At 33.9% G+C, this 20,129-nt stretch overlaps 4 protein-coding genes across 7 annotated transcripts; 2 read left to right on the top strand and 2 right to left on the bottom strand.

Annotated features, from left to right (window-relative positions):
- Nucleotides 1-1,401: 1,401 nt before the first annotated feature.
- Nucleotides 1,402-5,065, bottom strand: LOC123916579 (cytochrome P450 71AU50-like). Its single transcript, XM_045968059.1, has 3 exons — nucleotides 4,925-5,065; nucleotides 2,731-4,808; nucleotides 1,402-2,156 (listed from the first exon to the last, which is right to left on the bottom strand). The coding sequence occupies exons 2-3, from the start codon at nucleotides 3,601-3,603 to the stop codon at nucleotides 1,533-1,535; spliced, it is 1,497 nt and encodes a 498-aa protein (XP_045824015.1). The 5' UTR covers nucleotides 3,604-4,808; nucleotides 4,925-5,065; the 3' UTR covers nucleotides 1,402-1,532.
- Nucleotides 5,066-5,703: 638 nt separating this feature from the next.
- On the bottom strand, nucleotides 5,704-8,174 carry LOC123916624 (cytochrome P450 71AU50-like). Its single transcript, XM_045968129.1, has 2 exons — nucleotides 7,235-8,174; nucleotides 5,704-7,109 (listed from the first exon to the last, which is right to left on the bottom strand). The coding sequence occupies exons 1-2, from the start codon at nucleotides 8,099-8,101 to the stop codon at nucleotides 6,486-6,488; spliced, it is 1,491 nt and encodes a 496-aa protein (XP_045824085.1). The 5' UTR covers nucleotides 8,102-8,174; the 3' UTR covers nucleotides 5,704-6,485.
- A 2,729-nt stretch (nucleotides 8,175-10,903) lies between these two features.
- Nucleotides 10,904-14,072, top strand: LOC123913900 (pentatricopeptide repeat-containing protein At4g39620, chloroplastic). 4 transcript variants are annotated; one of them, XM_045964806.1, is made up of 3 exons: nucleotides 10,904-11,399; nucleotides 11,871-13,184; nucleotides 13,784-14,072. In XM_045964806.1, the coding sequence occupies exons 1-2, from the start codon at nucleotides 11,079-11,081 to the stop codon at nucleotides 12,993-12,995; spliced, it is 1,446 nt and encodes a 481-aa protein (XP_045820762.1). In that variant the 5' UTR covers nucleotides 10,904-11,078; the 3' UTR covers nucleotides 12,996-13,184; nucleotides 13,784-14,072. The 4 variants fall into 4 exon arrangements, with proteins under 4 accessions (XP_045820762.1, XP_045820759.1, XP_045820758.1 ...); XM_045964803.1 differs by having other exon boundaries at nucleotides 10,994-11,399; nucleotides 11,871-13,190; nucleotides 13,738-14,072; XM_045964802.1 differs by having other exon boundaries at nucleotides 10,994-11,399; nucleotides 11,871-13,190.
- A 729-nt stretch (nucleotides 14,073-14,801) lies between these two features.
- Nucleotides 14,802-17,896, top strand: LOC123913899 (alanine--glyoxylate aminotransferase 2 homolog 1, mitochondrial-like). Its single transcript, XM_045964801.1, has 9 exons — nucleotides 14,802-15,256; nucleotides 15,396-15,626; nucleotides 15,784-15,954; nucleotides 16,418-16,561; nucleotides 16,654-16,833; nucleotides 16,912-17,137; nucleotides 17,307-17,420; nucleotides 17,517-17,603; nucleotides 17,713-17,896. The coding sequence occupies exons 1-9, from the start codon at nucleotides 14,999-15,001 to the stop codon at nucleotides 17,754-17,756; spliced, it is 1,455 nt and encodes a 484-aa protein (XP_045820757.1). The 5' UTR covers nucleotides 14,802-14,998; the 3' UTR covers nucleotides 17,757-17,896.
- The last annotated feature ends 2,233 nt before the right edge of the window (nucleotides 17,897-20,129 follow it).

Below are 20,129 nucleotides of genomic sequence, written 5' to 3' on the forward strand. Positions count from 1 at the left end.
GATCATTAACATGACACACATATCATTCAGTAAAGGAATCTGAATTCCTATTACAAGATGCAAAACTATGTGATATGATGATCTAAGGTAAAGAGTTGGTATAAACGTAGTCTTCATTCTCAAAAACAGTTGCTTCAAATTCACCACTTCTTCTCTTGCATTCACCTCTTTGCTTTTCACACCCAGCACTTATCTACATAATAAAACCCAGTTACTTAGATTTGTATATACATTCACACAAATTAAAACGAACAATGGAAAAAGATCAAGAGGTAGATATATAGAGTGAGATTCAAACTCACAACAGTTGCAGAACTCCCAGAAGCCAAAACTGCATCTTTGTTGATAAACGATCCCTTTTGAACAGCACATACCACATTGAAAGTAAATAAGAGAAAAAGAAACATAACAGGTATTAAGAGTCTCATTGTATTAGACCTAGCTATGGTATATGTGGTATAGTGTCTATTGTATATAATATAACAGAGATAATTGTGGCCTAAAAAATTTCTGAGACAGCTTCAACAAGATGTTGAAACTTGATTATTATTTATAGTTATCATTGATATTGAATTAAGAGTGTTTCAGCATTTTCCATTGACCTGTCTTTGGATTCCCCAGCATGAAAGCTCGGCCCTCAAGAGTCGGGTTGGATTATATTGGCATTTTCTCACTTATATACTAATATAGTGAGCCAACATAAGGGATGAAGAGATCTCGTGTCAAGTGTAAACATTTGTAACTGAAGTTTTGAACCCAAGTCAACCCTGACACCAGCTACTTACTCGTCGGTGTTGTCTTTAAGAGTAAAAAATGGATTTAGTTATAATGTACTCAACCAAGTTATTGAGATTAAGTGGTTAATGAGCTTCTATATGACGATTTTTCGGAAGAATTTGAGTTCGATTCCCAGTGGGAACAATTCTTGGTCAGACTCTACTTACCTCACAGTCAAACTTTCGATAAACGAGACCCAATTTTCCTGGGAATTGGATGGTTAATACAAAAAAAAATATGTTGCATTGCCACACAAATTTAGTTTCTATCATAAGAATTTTTTTTATTAAATTCATTGAATAACTGATATATATATATATATATATTATTTTTTTTTCTTAGTATTTCTTATAATTGGGATCGGAGGAGTATTTATAATATTTTTATGTGTCGATACACAAACATCTAAGTTTGGTATCTTACAAATGTCTTGAAAATGAAAAGAGTATAATTTCTAAACTAAAAAGAAACCAACAAAAATGATATTTTAAAAAAACAAATCATTTATAGGTTCAATGAATTTGGATTACGTAGCATATACCATTATATTATATCTAAAATACATTTGGGAAAAATCAAACAGAAACATACTATGCAAAGGATAAATTATTTGTTTTGCAATTCTTATTCAAACATAAATATTAACATCAAGTATCAACTACATTGTCTTTTACGATGATTTATTAAGTTTATCTACTAACATAACTCCTTGTTATAAACGCTTAATTATCTGTTTATCCAAATAAAACCTTAATCTAATTGCTATCACTACAAAGACGATAAGTAGGGATGGCAATTAGATGATTAGCTCTAGGCATTGTAAGACCAAACTCTTCTGTCATGTCTAATTCACTTGGTAACATATGATCAGGCAATTGCCAATCAAAGCAATGCACAAGTTGAGCCACTACTAAACGAATCACAGTTAGTCCTAATTGCAATCCAGGACAACCTCTTCTACCAGAGCCAAATGGTATGAGTTGAAAATCATGCCCTCTAACATCTATGTTACTTCCTTCAAATCTCTCAGGCCAAAACCTTTCTGGATCAGTCCAAGCATTTGGGTCTCTCATAATTGACCATGCATTCACAATGACCCTTGATTTTTTAGGTATGAAAAAGTCTTCAACCATGCAATCTTCCAAGGATTGGTGTGGTATTAATAGTGGTGCTACTGGATGGAACCTAAGACTTTCTTTTATAACCATGTCCAAATACTCTAACTTGTTCAAATCTGATTCCTCCACTTTTCTCTTCATACCCACCACAGTTTCTAACTCATTTTGTGCTTTTTTCATCACTCTTGGATTCTTTAGTAGCTCTGAAATTGTCCATTCAATTGCTGTTGCAGAAGTATCCATTGAGCCTGCTAGCATATCCTATGAAAATGAACATGTAAAAAGTTAATAGTGTGACATCTAGTTGTAAAAATCATGTGAAGAACCAACAAATTTCTTAAAAATTAGTCTTATGTTGTTACTCAACTACACAAAAATGTGAAGCGTGGACCAAAGCGGATGAAAATTGAAATAACAAAGAACTTAATTAAACTTGTAGCTAGGGTTGATAATATACCATTTTGACCGATCGAGACATAGCGCAGTCTATTAACTTGTTAGTTTAATAGTGAAGAAGGCTTTAAAGAAGATTTTAGGCCTTGTCAAACTTTCAAAAAGGTTGAATCAGACCTTAAAAATGAGTCTATGACAGGTTATAGGTTATACTCATGCCTAACATTTTTAAAGTATATCAAAGTTAGGCGTTGTAAACCTTACCCGATTCTCACCTTTAACTATAGCTAAATTTCTCCTATAATTATTTCTATCAGGAAAGAAATAGGCATGTGAAATCTTGAGATGATATTATGCATTGTCACAAGCAACTACTATGTTTTACCAGCATTAATAAAAGCATGATGAAAAATTGAAAATATTAAGCTCGACTATGTTTTACCAGCATTAAAGCTTTGATATTGGGTCGTTCAATACGGTATTCAGATTCCTCAGTACCAACAAAGCTCAACATAACATCTACAAAATCCTTATTCTTATCATCTTTATTGTCAGACTGGATATGCTCATCAATAATTTTCTCAAAAAAATCATCAAATATTTTCCCAATCGCCTTCATACGCCTAGTTAGCCCTTGCAGATCAAATGGTCCAAGATAAGGAATGTAATCAGCAATATTAGGCTTAGCTGCCAAATGCATGCCCTCTTGCATCACCCCCTTAAACCCCTTCTCATCCAAATCCTTATCCATATACTTTTTCCCAAAAACCATTCTACAACTCATATCAGCACTGAGTGAAGAAACCTTAGCACTTAAGTCAACCTTTGTTCCATTGTTAGCTTCTTCTTTTAGAAACTTTATCAATAGGTCAAGTTCTTGTTCCCTCACAGTGCTAAAAGAATTGATTTTCGCATGGCTCAACAATTCTAAAGTACACATTTTTCTCATGTTGCGCCAATAAGAACCATATTTACCAAAACTCAAGTTCCTCTGATCCCAAGAGATAACTTTTGCTGCTTCAGTTGGTGGTCTACTTGCAAAGACAAGATCATGGGTTTTAAGGAAAAGTTCAGCTGCTTGAGGTGAAGAAACAACTATGGTTGGTACTAAACCTAAGCGTAAGTGCATAATTGGTCCATATTTTTGGGATAGTTGGTGAAGATCGCGATGAGGATTTGGTCCTAATTTTAGAAGGCTACCCATAATTGGTAACCCTTTTGGTCCTGGTGGTAATTTCTTTGTTTTGTTCTTGGTTCCCCATAGCCATAAACAAATAAGAGAAACTAGAAAAATTGATATACAAATCAAAATCATGATAGGTATTTTGGGAGATTTCAAATTGCTTTTGTAAAGTGTTATATGTGTGTCTAATGCAGAAACAAAGATGGGGGTTATATAATCATCTAAGTGATGAGAGCAACGTTTGTGTTTTGACTAAAAAACTTGCTTAGTACTAGTTAAATGAAATAATATTTTATTTTATATTCGATAATAACAATGTGAACGTGAACTATGAAAATGGAAATGAATGTAGATTGTTCTTGTGCTATTGCTAATTGGATTAAATATATGTTTTGTAGTAAAGTTATATGATTCGGCCTGCACACAATAGCGGCAACTGGCAAGATATTTCTGAGATGACTGTTATTTCCCACTTATATCAAGCATTCATTATATAGTTTTGAGAGCTAAATAATGTGTGTTACACATATTAGTATGCTACACACACTAGTATTCTCTAGTATCCGATGTGAGACTCTAGAGTTTTTTATTACACAATACTATGTTCTATGTTCCAACACAGACGTTATATGCTGTGGAGACGCACCCGGTCTTCTACATTCTTTATCGTCAAATGCACTTAACTTGGAGATAACGTTGAGAGTAATTTGTGCGCCATGTCAGCCAGTCTTTCTCTACTGGCAAAGTATTTGAGGTTATTTTGTTGGTGGTTTTGCTCTTCTTCTCCATGAATTGTTCAGAAATCTCCCATCCACAGAAAAATGTATTCTAGTAGTAATTTTTATCAGAAGATATCTTTTGTTTAAGTCTTATTAAAAAATAATTTTTGCTTATGTAATGTAGATCTTTGTGACCAACTGACCATTAGATCTAAGTTCATAAATACAATTTTCCCTGTTATGTCAGTATTTGATTTGCTAAAAAGCAAAAGCATGACGAAATTACTTATTTTATAGATTGAAAAAATCATAAAGCTCAAAAGAAAAATGTTGAGATTTGTTACTAATAAATCATGGATAAACTATTGTTTCACACATAATAAACATAACTCTTTAGTTGATATTCACAAAATAAAGATTTCAATAAATATGACACATAAATATCATCCAGTAAAGGAATATGAATTCCTATTACAAGAACCAAAACTATGTGATGTGATGATCTAACTAAGGTAAAGAGTTGGTATAAACGTAATCTTCATTCTCAAAAACAGTTTCTTCAGACCCAACATTTCTTCCCTTGCATTCACCTCTTTGCTTTTCACACCCACCACTTCTCTACATAATAAAAATCCAGTTACTTAGATTTTTGTATATATACATTCACATAAATTAAAACAAACAATGGAAAAAGATCAAGAGGTAGATATATATAGAGTGAGATTCAAACTCACAACAGTTGCAGAACTCCCAGAAGCCAAAACTGCATCTTTATTGATCAATGATCCCTTTTGAACAGCACATACCACATTGAAGGTAAATAAGAGAAAAAGAAGCATAACAGGTATCAAGAATCTCATTGTATTAGACCTAGCTAGCTAGCTATGATATTATGTGGTATAGTGTCAATTATTTATACAAACACATAGGCCTAAAAATTTGACATGATGTTGAAACTTGATATAAGTATTATTTATAGTTATGATTGATATTGAATGAAGAGTGTTTCAGCATTTTCCATTGACCTGTCTTCGGATTCCCCGGCAAGAATGCTCAACCCTCAAGAGTAAGGTTGGATTATTTTGGTGTTTTCTGAGTTAAATATATAAATAAAGTGAGCTAACATAAGAGAAGAATATATCCCGTGTTAAGTGTAAAGATTTGTCACTTTGAATCCAAGTCAACCCTAACACTGACACCACTTACCTACTCATGGTTTTAAGAATAAAAAATGGACCTAAGAATATCTTACTTTTCATCTTATATATCATAATGATTTTTGAAATACATAAAAAAACAGAAGAACATTGTGTATATTTGTATTAATTAAGTGTTCACTTTAAATGTTAAAACATCGTTTATCATTGTGTACATTTGACATTCTCGTCCTCTTTGGTATGTCTTATATTTTATGTGTGTATCCATTCCTATGGTCAGTACTCGGTGTTGGGGATTTAACCCAAAACAAAGAACAAAGAATAAAAGATTGAAGAATGAAAACTGAGAGAAGATGAATTGTTGAATAAACAGAAAAATTGATTAAAGGAAATAGTAAAATTGCATTATTTACAATGAGGGATTACAAGTGTATATAATATAATATATATACAGAAAAGTGTAACTAACTAACAAACTGAATTACAACGGTACATAACTATCTAACTGCTAAAAACTAGGAAAAACATAACAGAACGGAAACAGAACTTCAGAGCCTCAGCTAGCTTCAGAACCTATATCAACTTCAGGGGCTGCGAGGTTCAAAGGCTATACTGCCTCTGAGGCTGAAACGCTTCAGAGGCTTCACTGCTTCAGAACCTCTGAAGCTAGATAGATAGCTTGGATTACCAATCAGACCAATACTCGGTACACCACGGCACTCCAACACTCCTCTATTTTTGTGAAATTCGCTTTGATCCATGCCCCGAATACCGACGTCCTCGATTGACACTATACCCTCAAGGCTAATCACCCGGAGTGTTTTACTGTCTTGTGCTGCAAGGCTACAGTGTATCATATATTTTAGATCATTTGTGCAAAGTACTCAAACATCAAACTTGGCTATCCTATAAATGTCTTGTGACAATCAAAAAGAGTATATTTTCCCAACTACAAACAAGCAAACAAAAATGACATATAAAAAACCCAAATCATTTATAAGGCTAACATATTTGGATTTTGTACTTTGTTGCATATACCATAATATGTAAAATACATTTGAGAAAAACAACCCCTTTATTTTTTCTGCAAGCCTTATTCAAACATAAATTCCAATGTCAAATACATTTATCTTTCAACTTAATCACTATCACTATAAAGACGATAATTAGGGATCACAATTAAATGATTAAGTCTAGGCATAGTAAGTCCAAACTCCTCTTTCATATCCAAATCACTTGGTAACATATGATCAGGCAATTTCCAATCAAAGCAATGCACAAGTTGAGCCACTACCAAACGAATCACAGTTAGGCCCAATTGCATTCCAGGACAACCCCTTCTACCAGAACCAAATGGTAAAAATTGAAAATCATGCCCTCTAACATCTATGTTACTTCCTTCAAATCTCTCAGGCCAAAATTTTTCAGGATCAGTCCATGCATTTGGGTCTCTCATAATTGACCATGCATTCACAATGACCCTTGATTTTTTCGGTATGAAAAAGTCTTCAACCATGCAATCTTCCAAGGATTGGTGTGGTATTAATAGTGGTGCTACTGGATGGAACCTAAGGCTTTCTTTTATGACCATGTCCAAATACTCTAACTTGTTCAAATCTGATTCCTCCACTTTTCTCTTCATACCTACCACAATTTCTAACTCATTTTGTGCTTTTTTCATCACTCTTGGATTCTTTAGTAGCTCAGAAATTGTCCATTCAATTGCTGTTGCAGAAGTATCCATTGAACCTACTAGCATATCCTATGCAAATGAACATGTAAAAATTTAGTTAATAGTGTGACATCTAAAAGGTAAACATGTATGTTAATTTGATGAAAAATATTAATAACAAAACATGATAAAAGTTAAGGTCAACTATATTTTACCAGCATAATAGATTTGATAGTGGTTCGTTCAATACGGTATTCAGATTCTTCAATACCAACAAGACCCAACATGACATCTGCAAAATCCATATTTTTCTTATCTTTGTTGCCGGATTGAATATGTTCATCAATAATTTTCTCAAAAAAATCATCAAATATTTTTCCAACCGCCTTCATACGCCTAGTTAGCCCTTGTAGATCAAATGGTCTAAGATAAGGAATGAAATCACCAATATTAGGAGTTCCAATTAAATACATTGTCTCTTTCACCACAACCTCAAACCCTTTCTCATCCAAATCATTATCCATATACTTTTTCCCAAAAATCATTCTACAACTCATATAAGCACTTAGTGTAGAAATCTTAGAACTTAAATCAACCTCTTTTCCATCTTTGGATTCTTCTCTTAGAAACTTTATCAATAGGTCAAGTTCTTGTTCCCTCATGATTCTAAAAGAATTGATTTTTGCATGGCTCAGCAATTCTAAAGTACACATTTTTCTCATTTTGCGCCAATAAGAACCATATTCACCTAAGGCTATATTCCATATCTGGTCCCAACTGATATGTTTTGATGCCTCAAATGGTGGTCTACTTGCAAAAACAAGATCATGGGTTTTGAGGAATAGTTCAGCTGCTTGAGGTGAAGAAACAACTATGGTTTGTACTAAACCTAAGCGTAAGTGCATGATTGGTCCATATTTTTGTGATAGTTTGTGAAGATCACGATGAGGGTTTTGTCCTAATTTTAGAAGGCTACCCAAAATTGGTAACCCTATTGGACCTGGTGGTAATCTTTTTGGTTTTTTCATGGTTCTCCATAGCCATATACAAACTAGAAAAATTGATATATAAATTAAAATCATGATAGTTTAGAGTCGTGTTAATTTTGTGCTGCTAATACAAAACCAAAGATGAGGTTATATATAAATATAAACTAAGTAACCAAAGGATCTTTAGTGCTTTTGACAAGAAAAACTAAGGGTCCGTTTGATCTGCTAAAAAATAAGGAACTGGACAGGACAACTGTAGTTGTACTGTGTTTAATTGTAAAACTGTTTCAGGAACTGGACAAACTGGGAGGCAATGGACAGGACAAAAACAGAATTTTTTGTCCTCACTAAACCACAACACAACTTTTTGTCCGCAGTACAAGTTGTCTAAAATGCCAAAATACCATTTTATTAACAAAATATCGTATAAGACAAAAAAATGTTCAATATCCCAAAAGTTTGTTCTGTGCTGTTCTGTCATATGTTGTGCTGTTCTGTCTTGTACTGTTCTGTCCAATACTTACCCTTTAACAAATCAAACACACCTAAGAGAACTAACTTGATGGATTAATACTACTAATAGTTGGGGACCAATGTACAATTAATGATTTATTCAATTTTGATTATAATGTTAACCTGATATGTGGAAATGGAAATGAATGCAGATAGTTGGCGATTGGAGAAAGTTAAATGATGGACATGTAATTTAGGGTGCGTTTGATTTAGGGTGCGTTTGAGCGGCTAAAAAATAGGATTGAATAAGACAACTTTTTTGTACCCCGTTTGATTTGAAACTGGTTATGACACGAGACAAATTAGGTAGCAAGGGACAAGACAAAAACAAGAATTTTTGTTCCTCACTGAACCCCATGACAACTTTTTGTCCACAGTACAACTATAAAAAAATGAAAATATCCATTTTATTTTCGAATATAAAAATATTATCGCTCGATCTCTCTCCGATACAATTTTGTCATGTCTTGTATGATCTTGTTTTGTACTACTGTTCTGTCTGATCCTTGCTGTTTTTCGAATCAAACACATTAGGGACTAGAACTAGATATTTGTATGTCTAATCTAACTAACATGTACGTGGGGGAATATCCTAAATCCTAATTATCGAACTTGTATTCAGAGCAAGACTTTCATGATATTGTGACCATATAGTCACACTCACATAATTTTTTATTATTTATGAAAAAATTAAAATAATAAGATAAAAAATTCAAATTTGTGAGTGTGACCAATGAATTATATTTGGTCACACATATATAAGAATATATTTTGTGAGTGCTTTCTTGGAGATGAAGTGCGGATACGATGCATATTTCCCCGTGTCTTTTTTATGAATGGGTGTGGGATTCCGATATTTATTTCAATAATTAATGTCTCCCTTGTTGCTTGTTGGAACTCTCTTCTTTTATATCCTTGCTTCCTCTCTTGGTATATCTTATCCTTGCTTCTCGTATTCAATTTCATTAAATACAACCAAAATCTATCGTATGGAGATAGCTCTATTTTTTTACTCATACATACATAACATAGTATAGAATACAATTTAACATTCGCCAAACACAATTTAACTCTCTTTTCCAAAATGTTTGAAGAAAAACTCGGTAAGCATCTTGTTAAACTTCCCTTCTCATATGTTAATCTTAAAAGTAGACATGGGAAGGGATGCATTTAAATTTTATTGAGAATCTAATATATCTAGTTTATATTAAGGGCCGAAGAAATATTAGGATGAAGATTAGTTGGTTGTCATTGAAGGAGTTTGTTATCAATCACATGTTTTGCTTTATTTAGTTAGACACCAAATATGTATGATGACTATCTACCATTTATAAAATGAAAATTCTAACGAGTATCATTGCGGTACTCTTTAAAAATATTAAATAGTAAGTTTTTATAATTTTTCTAATGAAAATATGTAGAGTCAACGTATTGTGAATTGAAATATTTTACTTTTTAAATAAATAATTTCTTTAAATAGAATGCTTAAAGAGTGTCTCAGGACACTCATTAGCAAGACCCTATATAAAAAATTGACCAAAATAATAAATACAGTGTATAATGTTGTCAAAATTGTGTGTTCAAATAACATTAATCAAACTTCGTATAAGGTCTTGGAATTGAAATTTGAGTCTAACTCAACCGGACAAAACCGACTTATAAGGTGATAATTGTCTCTACTTTACTCATATTCATGTCATCTTGCAACAGATGTGAGACTTCTTAACACCCTCTCGCGCTCAACACTATTGGGCTTGGTGCGGAGATATAAATGGCGGATGGCTCGATCAGAAACCTGATAGCAGACAACCCAACGAATTGTGGACGATACTCTGATACCATATTAAAAATAGAAGTCTTCGGGTCCCTGTGGATTTCATTCATGAAATGTTCGGGCCAACTCACATCTGATGTGAGACTTTTTAGCACCTCCTGTCACGTCTAATATTATTGGGCTTAGTGCGTGGATATAAATGGTAGGTACCCAACAGATCTTTGAATTACCACAATTCTATTCTCCTAAGAATAAGAGAATTAATACCAAAAAATTAAAAGTTAAATATTCTTTTTCATAAATTGTTTGATCAAGATCGAAGGGCCACAAATATGTTAAAATGTGAATATGTGAAATTATTGAAAAAGAAAAACTTTGGTTTTCACCACAAGTATCCGGCACATTAGACCGTCTAATCTGGTTCTGAGGTCAGTTATGACATCAAGTGGTTCCAACCCTCTCTCGATCGTAGTTGCGGGCGATCGAACCATTATTCTCCCTACCAAACTCAGCGTCAATCACCACTGAACCAACTGACAATTGATTGAAAAAGAAAAACTAACTTTGAAGTCTAAACATGAAGAAGCATTTTACCTCTGGGCTGAAATATAACCCAAATCAAGGAAATACAAAAAGCCCGGTTATTCTAAGCCCATTTTGGCCACGATGATGGGCCTAATCAACAACACAGCGTTGTCTCTTCTCACTTCGATGAATGAATGCTGCGATGCTCTCTCTTTCTCTCTCTCTGCAACTAACTAACTTCAACCGTTCCCAATTAGCATGTCTACTATTTCTTTCTCTGCTCCTTCTCCTTCTTCTTCTTCTTCTTCGTATTATTCATTTCCAAAGAGAACTATCCATCCACGTGTCACCCTACCCATCCGAATTTCTTGCGGGCCGAACCCGATCCGTTTCAATAAGAAGATAACGAACGACCAATCTGAAACTCAAGAGCTGGTTCGTTTGCTCACTCGGAAGATAAGCGACAAAGAGCCATTGCTGAAAACATTGAACAAGTATGTTAAGCTTGTCAGAACCGAACATTGTTTCTTGCTCTTTGAAGAACTTGGTAAACATGATAAATGGCTTCAATGCCTTGAGGTCACTTTTCTTTCTCTCTATCTCCTTTTTCCAATATATCTTATGATTCATGAAAATATAATTGTCTTGTTCATTAACCACAATTTGTGTCAAATTTACACTTGAAAATCCGTTTAATTGTGTTAAGTAGATGAAGTTTTAGCTCAGTTGTCAGAGACATATTGCATTACATATATATGAGGGGGGTCAGGGTTCCAACCCCAGTCATCCCACTTATCCACTTATCGGTGAAATTTCTAGCCACCAGGCTAGTTGACCAAAAAAAATAAAAAATAGATGAGTAATGAGTCGCGAGTCGCGACACCTTGTTATATCTCATTAGACATCCAATTAAGTGTCTTGTTCAACATAAACATAATTGAGTTAACCATCCAAACTATCGTTGTAGTCAAAGTAATGTAGCTCAAATGATAATGTCAATGGTTGGCTATGCTTATATGTGACTTAAGAGTAGTGATGTTTGGAATTCAGGTTTTCAGATGGATGCAGAGACAACGATGGTATATTGCGGATAATGGGGTTTACTCTAAACTCATATCAGTTATGGGAAAGAAAGGGCAAATAAGGTTGGCCATGTGGCTTTTCTCGGAGATGCGGAACACTGGCTGTCGTCCGGATACTTCTGTATATAATTCACTTATCTCTGCTCACCTTCATTCGCGGAACAAATCCAAGGCTTTGGACAAAGCTCTTGCATACTTTGAGAAGATGAAAGGAATTGAACGGTGCAAGCCTAACATTGTTACATATAATATTCTTTTGAGAGCTTTTGCTCAGGCTCGGAATGTGAATCAGGTAAACTCTTTGTTTAAAGATCTTGATGAGAGTCCTGTTTCACCAGATATTTACACTTTCAATGGTGTGATGGATGGATATGGAAAAAATGGGATGATCCGCGATATGGAATCAGTGCTTGCTCGAATGAAGAATAATCAGGTTAAGCCTGACTTGATTACCTACAATTTGCTCATTGATTCTTATGGGAAAAAGCAGCAATTTGATAAGATGGAACAAGTATTTAAGAGTTTATTACACTCCAAGGAGAAACCATCACTGCCTACATTCAACTCAATGATTTTGAACTATGGGAAGGCACGGCTAAAGGATAAAGCAGAAAATGTTTTCCAAAAAATGACTGACATGGGTTATACACCAAGTTTTGTTACGCACGAGAGTCTCATCTATATGTATGGCTTATGTGCTTGTGTTTCCAAGGCTGTAGAAGTGTTTGATGGACTGATTGAGTCGAAAGTTCCAATAAAAGTTTCAACATTTAATGCTATGCTTGATGTTTACTGCCTAAATGGTTTGCCACATGAAGCAGATTCACTGTTTACAAAGGCAAAAAGTATAAAAATATTTCCAGATGCATCAACATATAAACTTCTTTATAAGGCATACACTAAAGCCAACTCAAAGGAGCTTTTAGATAAATTGCTAAAGCACATGGATAAAGATGGTGTTATCCCTAATAAGAGATTCTTCTTGGATGCTTTGGGTGTTATTGGATCTTCAAAAGAAAACTTGGGATCGGCAAATGCGGGAACTGATTCAAACAATCCACAAAAGTTCGCTAAACCTCAAGTAGAAACATAGTTGGCAACTACGTCAAGAATTTATTGGTATATCCATGACTTTTGTACAAGCAGCTCAGTTCACTTGTGAGGTGGTACGCTATATCACTTTGCCATAAGCCTCTTCTCGCTCTATTTTACATTGCACTGATTCTTCTGGAGAACAGGTTCTTACTTGGTCCTCATGTGACATCACGTTTTCTTTTTTAAGGTATAGGTAAATATCAACTATTATAAGATTTCACACTTATAGTAATTTTATTTATCTTAACTTTATTGTACATGATCATTATGTTACTATTACCTAATTCATTGAATCTCCATTCTCCACCTACATTTATTACAGTAGTACCATTTCCTTGAAATTAAATGCTTCATCTTGGAAGATATAACTCCCTGAAAGTTAATATCTTAGGACAAAAGAAACAAGAATGAGAGGATGATGTGTGTGCTTATTTTGAATATTTTCCATAGTGGTCTGTAATGTTTTATTACTAGTCATCACCATAATATGTTTGGTAAACTATTATATGAATAATGTCTCTGCAACCGCGGAGGATACTCTGGGAAACAAAAGAAACTATAATGTGAATGATATCATATGATCAAACAAATATTGTTTTAAAGAATAGTGCCTTAAAGAGGAACTTTTGCGGCTTATGTTAAGCTGCCTTCCTTGTTTTCCTTCTGCTGTCTCTGTTCATCTTAATATGTTTTCTTCTTATCTATTCATTGCATGTTTTCTGGTTTAAAATGAAGCACAGGCATATCATACAAGTTTCTGGTTCCTAATGCTTAACAATGCTTCAGGTGTAATTTGTGATAAGAAAAAGTATCATCCAAGTGTCTGAGTTGATTTGGTGTGTAGAGAAGACTTATGAAGGATGGAGAAAATTGATTCTACATTCTAGAATTGAGTCTGGGTGAAGCAAGTTACTGTAGCTTCTGCAGCTAAAAGAATTGATTCTACTATTTTCATCCTAATCTATGCTAGTTGTTTTAGCTAATTGCCCAAGCAACAACTTATGGTGTATATGTTTTTGTATTACTAACGGTACATGCTGGAGAAAGTGGTATATGGGCATATGCATTTTAGTCACAAAATTTATCAATATATGTCTATTCTCAATATTTTTCTAGTTTGAAACAAAAAAAAAAAGTATCATTTCATTTAAACATACCTGTCAAAAAAACAGTTGAATTAAAATAAAGAAAAACATGAAACTTAAAACAAAATAATAAAAAAAAATATTCATTTAAAAGGGAAAATTATACTTAGAGAATTCATAAACGTTTAATCTTGACGTGTCTCAATAACATATCAAATTATATAAACTTTCAATTTAGCGGTAAATTTTATAAAATTTGCAGTATTTGTTATACTATTAATCATGACTTTATACATTGTATATCATTTAAATTACTCTTCCATGTAATAAAAAAAAAAAACTCTTTTCGAGCTACGGCCCTCATTGATATAAAAAAAAAAACTGTACGTGACTAAGCTCTGATTTTAGGTAGTCTTATGACTAAAAATTCACTTAAAAATTAAAATAAATAAATAAAATGTTTGAGATTCGATCCTCTGGTCGTACGCATATAGTGCGACATGCCGTAACTTTGTTGGTATAAGGTCTGATATTGTTTTAAAAAGGAAAAAAAGATATCAGTGGCAGTCTATTGTACTTTAGCAGAATATTTTTGAAAGTGGTCCACTTCCTTAATCACGAGTGACATCTGATTCCACTCCACGTCAAAATCTGTATCTTTCTTTATCCCAGAACACAAGTAAGGAAAGAAAATACATCGTACCATAACACTAAAAAAGTTTAATCAAAACAATATGATGATAAGATCATTTTGGACTCGATGCTTCAGTGTCTGTGACTCGGATGAGAGTATTTATTAAATTAATTAATTAATTCATTAATACTTAATAGATTATTATATTATACTACTGTAGTATTTAGTAATTCTCTTCACTTCACTCTCTCATCAGATCAAAACCCAATTAATCAATCAACCATGGCTACCTTGCAGTTTCTACTCAAGAAAGCAACCAAATCTAACCGTTCCGATTCACTCACCGCCACATGCAAAGCTTTCTCTTCTCTCCGATCTTCATCCTCCTCCGCCACCGCCGCTCAAAACATCACTACACCACCACAGATTCCACCGTTCGATCACCAACCTCATCCGTATAATGGACCATCCGCCGATCAAGTTTTCGCCAAACGCAAAACATTCCTCGGTCCTTCCGTATTCCATTTCTATCAAAAACCCGTCAGTTTCCACAATAAACCTCATCACTCTTTTTTTCTTCTTTAATTTAATTATATTTGTGAAATTATTTATGTGTATATTGAAGAAATTATTAGTGAATGATGTTTGATTGGAATTTGAATTTGAAAAATGTGTGTAGTTGAATATTGTGGAAGGGAAGATGCAATATCTGTATGATGAGACTGGAAGGCGATACCTTGATGCGTTTGCTGGAATAGTAACTGTTTCTGCTGGACATTGTCATCCTGAAATTTTAAAGGCAATCTTTGATCAGAGTAAACTTTTACAACATGCAACTACTATTTATCTACATCATGCTATAGGTGATTTTGCCGAGGCGTTAGCATCGAAAATGCCTGGAAATCTTAAAGTGAGTCAATATCTTATCTGATTATGTAGATATATATTATTGCATGGTGGCTCTGATTTCTTATGTTAATGCATTCATTGGATACACATTGTGTTAAATTTCTCATGTGTTAGGTTTCATTTGATATCGAATGTAATTGTAAACTTTTGAATTGTAGATTGTATATTTTGTAAATTCTGGTTCTGAAGCGAATGAATTGGCAACGCTGATGGCCAGATTGTATACTGGTAATCTTGGTATGATTTCTTTAAGAAATGCATATCATGGAGGAAGTTCTAGTACAATGGGTCTCACTGCTCTTAATACCTGGAAATACCCAATACCAGAGGTTTGTTTATTCAAATTTGATCATAATATTTCAAATTTTCAATTGTTCCTGCATATTGAATCATAATGTTTTCAACTTCCCAACCAGAATTATAAGTTACACTGTTAGGGTATACATCGATTCTCCCAGCTATGCTACTATTTTTCGTCAATGTTGTGGTTGCAGACTTGCAACTGTTAGCAGTTCATTTCTTTATCATCCTGTTTTGCTCACTTAAAAGATGGAATTCAAAATTTGAGAACCAAATTTAAAGTGTGCCTTTAGTATAATCAAAATTGGTTCTCATTTGGATTTTTTTATTTCCAGCTTTAGGAAATGAAAACTTGCAAGTAAACAAACCATAAATTATATGTGCAACTGCTAACTCTGAGCTAGTCAGGTTGCAATCATACAGTTGCGAATTCACTTTTCTATTTCAGACGCTACAATAAAATTATTCTTGACCATGCTTTGAACCTTTCAGGGTGAAATTCATCATGTTATGAATCCAGATCCATACCGTGGACGCTTTGGCGCAGATACCAACAGTTATGTCAATGATTTCCAAGACCATATTGACTATGGCACTTCAGGAAGAGTTGCTGGATTTATAGCTGAAACAATTCAGGCATGTATAATCTAGCATTATCAATATTTAAGGTGGTGAGGTAATTAGATTGGCCTACTTTTTTATTTACTTGTTCTCATGGCTTATTCTAGGGGGTTGGAGGAGCAGTTGAACTCGCACCTGGTTATTTAAAAAGTGTCTATGACATCGTACACAAGGCTGGTGGTGTCTGCATTGCAGATGAAGTACAAACTGGGTTTGGTCGCACAGGAAGCCATTATTGGGGATTCGAGACACAAGGTGTTATTCCTGATATAGTTACCATGGCGAAGGTATAAATCAAAATCTTATATTTTTATCTGTCATATCTTCTGCAATTGTTCCATTGTATCTCATATTATCTGTATTAGGGTATTGGCAACGGTTTGCCATTAGGAGCTGTGGTTACTACTCCAGAAATTGCAAGTGTGTTGGCCCAGAAGATTCAATTTAATACGTTTGGTGGGAACCCTGTATGTTCTGCTGGAGGACTTGCAGTGCTCAAAGTTCTTGATAAGGAGAAGCGTCAAGCTCATTGCGCTGATGTTGGTTCTCACTTGCTTGAGCGTTTGAGATCACTTCAGCAACGACATGACAGTATGTCATTTTTTAATATAACATCTTAGACATTGTTAATTTTGTAATACAGTTCTTTTATGGTATGTTTGCACTTTTTGTCTATCTATGGTTTGGGCCTGATAACTTATAGTCAGCATGTAGCTGCAATTTTCTTTATTATTCTCATAGTTATTATGTAATGTGCCAGTCATTGGTGATGTGAGGGGAAGAGGCTTAATGGTCGGGGTAGAATTTGTTACCGACCAAAAAAACAAGACGCCTGCAAAGGCTGAAACTGCTGTCTTGTTCGAAAAACTCAGAGGTGAGACAATAATCATTTCATCATGCATAATGAAGCCTTCCTTTTCTCTATGTTTCAAATAAGTAGTCTAACTATTTAATTGTATATGGTTTGAAGAACTCGGTATTCTTATTGGGAAAGGAGGACTGCATGGAAATGTTTTCAGAATTAAGCCACCAATGTGTTTCACTAAAGATGATGCAGGTAAAATTCTGTCCTTGCTCTCTTAACTGAGATGTAAGTTCAATATTTTATATTGAAGCCTTTAATCTAGCAAAAAATTTATTCCACTGACCATTCTCTTCACTTACAGATTTTCTCGTGGATGCCTTGGACTATTCTATTACAAATTTATGAAATGACTATGCATCCTGCTAGCAGCTAGCATCAAATTGCTACAAGGCAATATCATTTGTAACAATAGCGGAGCCATAATTTTCTGTTTAGGGGAACCATGAATAAATTTAGAGTTAAATTTATTTTAAGTTTCTATTGAATATCTCCAATTCAATGATTTCAAGGTCTTTTTTATGCAAGAAATTAGGGTGCAAAGGTATCACATGGTGGATTGGATTTGACATCCATGGCACTCCAAAACCACCACATATTATTTGCAGCACTCTAATTAATATATTAAAGTAAATAAAAAATAAGTAGGTAATGAAAACAAAAATAAAAAGAAAACTTGGGGACTAGATCAAAAAACCCAAGGGAACAAACAATGATGTGCTAAATGCTAATACAACTGCGTTGTTAAAAATCATACCAGAAAAATTTAATGGAATAAAATCTCTGGTGAATGAACAAAATAGTGCAGCGTAACAAAAAGCAGCCTAAAACAATGGAGATTCTGGTAGTTAAGAAATAAATCATCACTAATACCGATAATGCACAACAGTTTTCTTCTCTAAAAATTTGGCTAACTCTAAATTATACGCCTTTAGCCGAATAGAGATAAATAAGCCATATATTCCTTAAGCTCCAAGGCACAAAGTGAGTATTAGTAAAAACCAACTCAATAGCTAAAATAAATCAAAACTCTATCATTGCTCAAATTAACATTCATATCCCTCTTCATTCTTTCACAAAATTCCAAAGCTTCTTTTGTGGAGTGTGAGGACCATAGTTATGTGATTGTTGTAGTGTGAGTGTCCAATTGTTTGAGCGTTGAGGGGATTCAACAGGTTAAGCTTGAAAGGAAAAGAAAGAAATTCTTTTCACCTAGAAAATTATTTTCTAGGTCTTTCAGTAAAAGTATTGCCATGTTCTGATAGAAGCTCAACTCAGTTAGGGAGATTCATGGCGATTTGAATTGTCCACGAATTGGGTTTGGTGGAGTTGCTCAAGGTGAAAAACAACACAAGTTCTGATGGAGTATGTTTCGAACTCTACAGCGTTAGAGAACCAATTGGTGTTTGTGCTGGTATTCATCCTTTCAACTTTCCTGCAATGATTCCCTTGTGGGTATGAAATCTTCTATCTTTTCTTTTGGATGTTGGCTATTGTATTGATATCTTGCCTAGTAATTTGGTTCGCCTTTATTTTTTACCGGGTGTGTACATACTATTGGACATTATAACAGATTACAACTATTTTCATTTGCAGATGTTCCCCTTGGCCGTTACCTCTGGCAATACATTTGTTCTAAAACTGACCCAGGTGATGTTGGCTTTACATCAATATCCTTGAATTATCTTCGCAGTATGGATCATAGTGTAATATTATAATGGAAAACAGACACTAGCATCGTTGGTCATTCGGAGCAAGCTTAAGAATTTTCAGACTGTACTGGAAACACCACAAGTTGGAAACTCAATTAAATAATTGCCTCTTAATTTCTCATAAAACAAGTATTACGAATTTTATGATTAACCTAATCATCTGTTTGCTATTTAGAGTCTCACAAAATTGAAGATTTTGAAAATGACATGCAAGACACAGTTAGTAATTCCAAGAAATTGTATTATTGACATTCAATTTTTCCATGCCTTTGTTTCTTATAGCCATTCCAACCTTCGAATTCTGATGCTGCCGTTAGTTTGAAATTCTGCATTTTTTAGTAACAGTCTTCTTTGTTCACTTAGTCACTGAAATATTATCAGTCATTCATTAGATATTTCCTTACCATTGTAAATTTGTTATGACATATATTATGCAACATATTTCTGTTGCATACGATTGTTGGTTGAGCTCGGAAGTTTGCATTCATTTCTCAACTTTCATGATTGATGATTTCTCAGGGCAATGACTTTTTCACTTTATGATATGTTAAGAATGAAGTAATTGTGCTCCGTTTTTCTTACAGATTATATTGATGCTTTTAACTATACATTTGGTGACAGGATATTGTGAATGTCATTCGTGATGATGACAATATCAAAGCCATATCATTTGTTGGTTCCAATGTTGTAAGTCATCTAATAATTGTTTGTTTATTCACTTCGTTGTTGATTTCATGCAATTCCTCGTTTGCGACCTTAAAATCTAGTGTTTTTAGCCAAAATCAACCCTTCTGTCAGAAAATTGAATGATGTTTGTCGTTCGGATAACTAAAAGAGAGCAAGTGACTATAAATGCTAAGATTTTGCAAACAATTATCCCCCTTTATATTCTATTTTCTGTATACACTTATCTGATGTTCTTATTTGTATTAAAGGCTGGAATGCACTTATATAATTATATTCAAGAGCAGCAGCTGAAGGGAAACATGTTCAGGTAGGCGCAGATCGT

Source organism: Trifolium pratense, linkage group LG3 (assembly GCF_020283565.1).
Source record: "Trifolium pratense cultivar HEN17-A07 linkage group LG3, ARS_RC_1.1, whole genome shotgun sequence".
In the NCBI taxonomy this organism is placed as follows: Eukaryota; Viridiplantae; Streptophyta; class Magnoliopsida; order Fabales; family Fabaceae; genus Trifolium; species Trifolium pratense.

Excerpts from the sequence above, each read along its gene's own strand:
- LOC123916579 (XM_045968059.1), bottom strand. The coding sequence starts at position 3,603 with ATGATTTTGATTTGTATATCAATTTTTCTAGTTTCTCTTATTTGTTTA. Across the intron at positions 2,157-2,730 it reads ATATCAAAGCTTTAATGCTG|GATATGCTAGCAGGCTCAAT; the intron begins GTAAAACATAGT and ends TCATTTTCATAG.
- LOC123913899 (XM_045964801.1), top strand. The coding sequence starts at position 14,999 with ATGGCTACCTTGCAGTTTCTACTCAAGAAAGCAACCAAATCTAACCGT. Across the intron at positions 15,257-15,395 it reads TCCATTTCTATCAAAAACCC|TTGAATATTGTGGAAGGGAA; the intron begins GTCAGTTTCCAC and ends AAATGTGTGTAG. Across the intron at positions 17,138-17,306 it reads ACTTCAGCAACGACATGACA|TCATTGGTGATGTGAGGGGA; the intron begins GTATGTCATTTT and ends GTAATGTGCCAG.
- LOC123916624 (XM_045968129.1), bottom strand. The coding sequence starts at position 8,101 with ATGATTTTAATTTATATATCAATTTTTCTAGTTTGTATATGGCTATGG. Across the intron at positions 7,110-7,234 it reads CTATCAAATCTATTATGCTG|GATATGCTAGTAGGTTCAAT; the intron begins GTAAAATATAGT and ends TCATTTGCATAG.
- LOC123913900 (XM_045964806.1), top strand. The coding sequence starts at position 11,079 with ATGTCTACTATTTCTTTCTCTGCTCCTTCTCCTTCTTCTTCTTCTTCT. Across the intron at positions 11,400-11,870 it reads AATGGCTTCAATGCCTTGAG|GTTTTCAGATGGATGCAGAG; the intron begins GTCACTTTTCTT and ends TTTGGAATTCAG.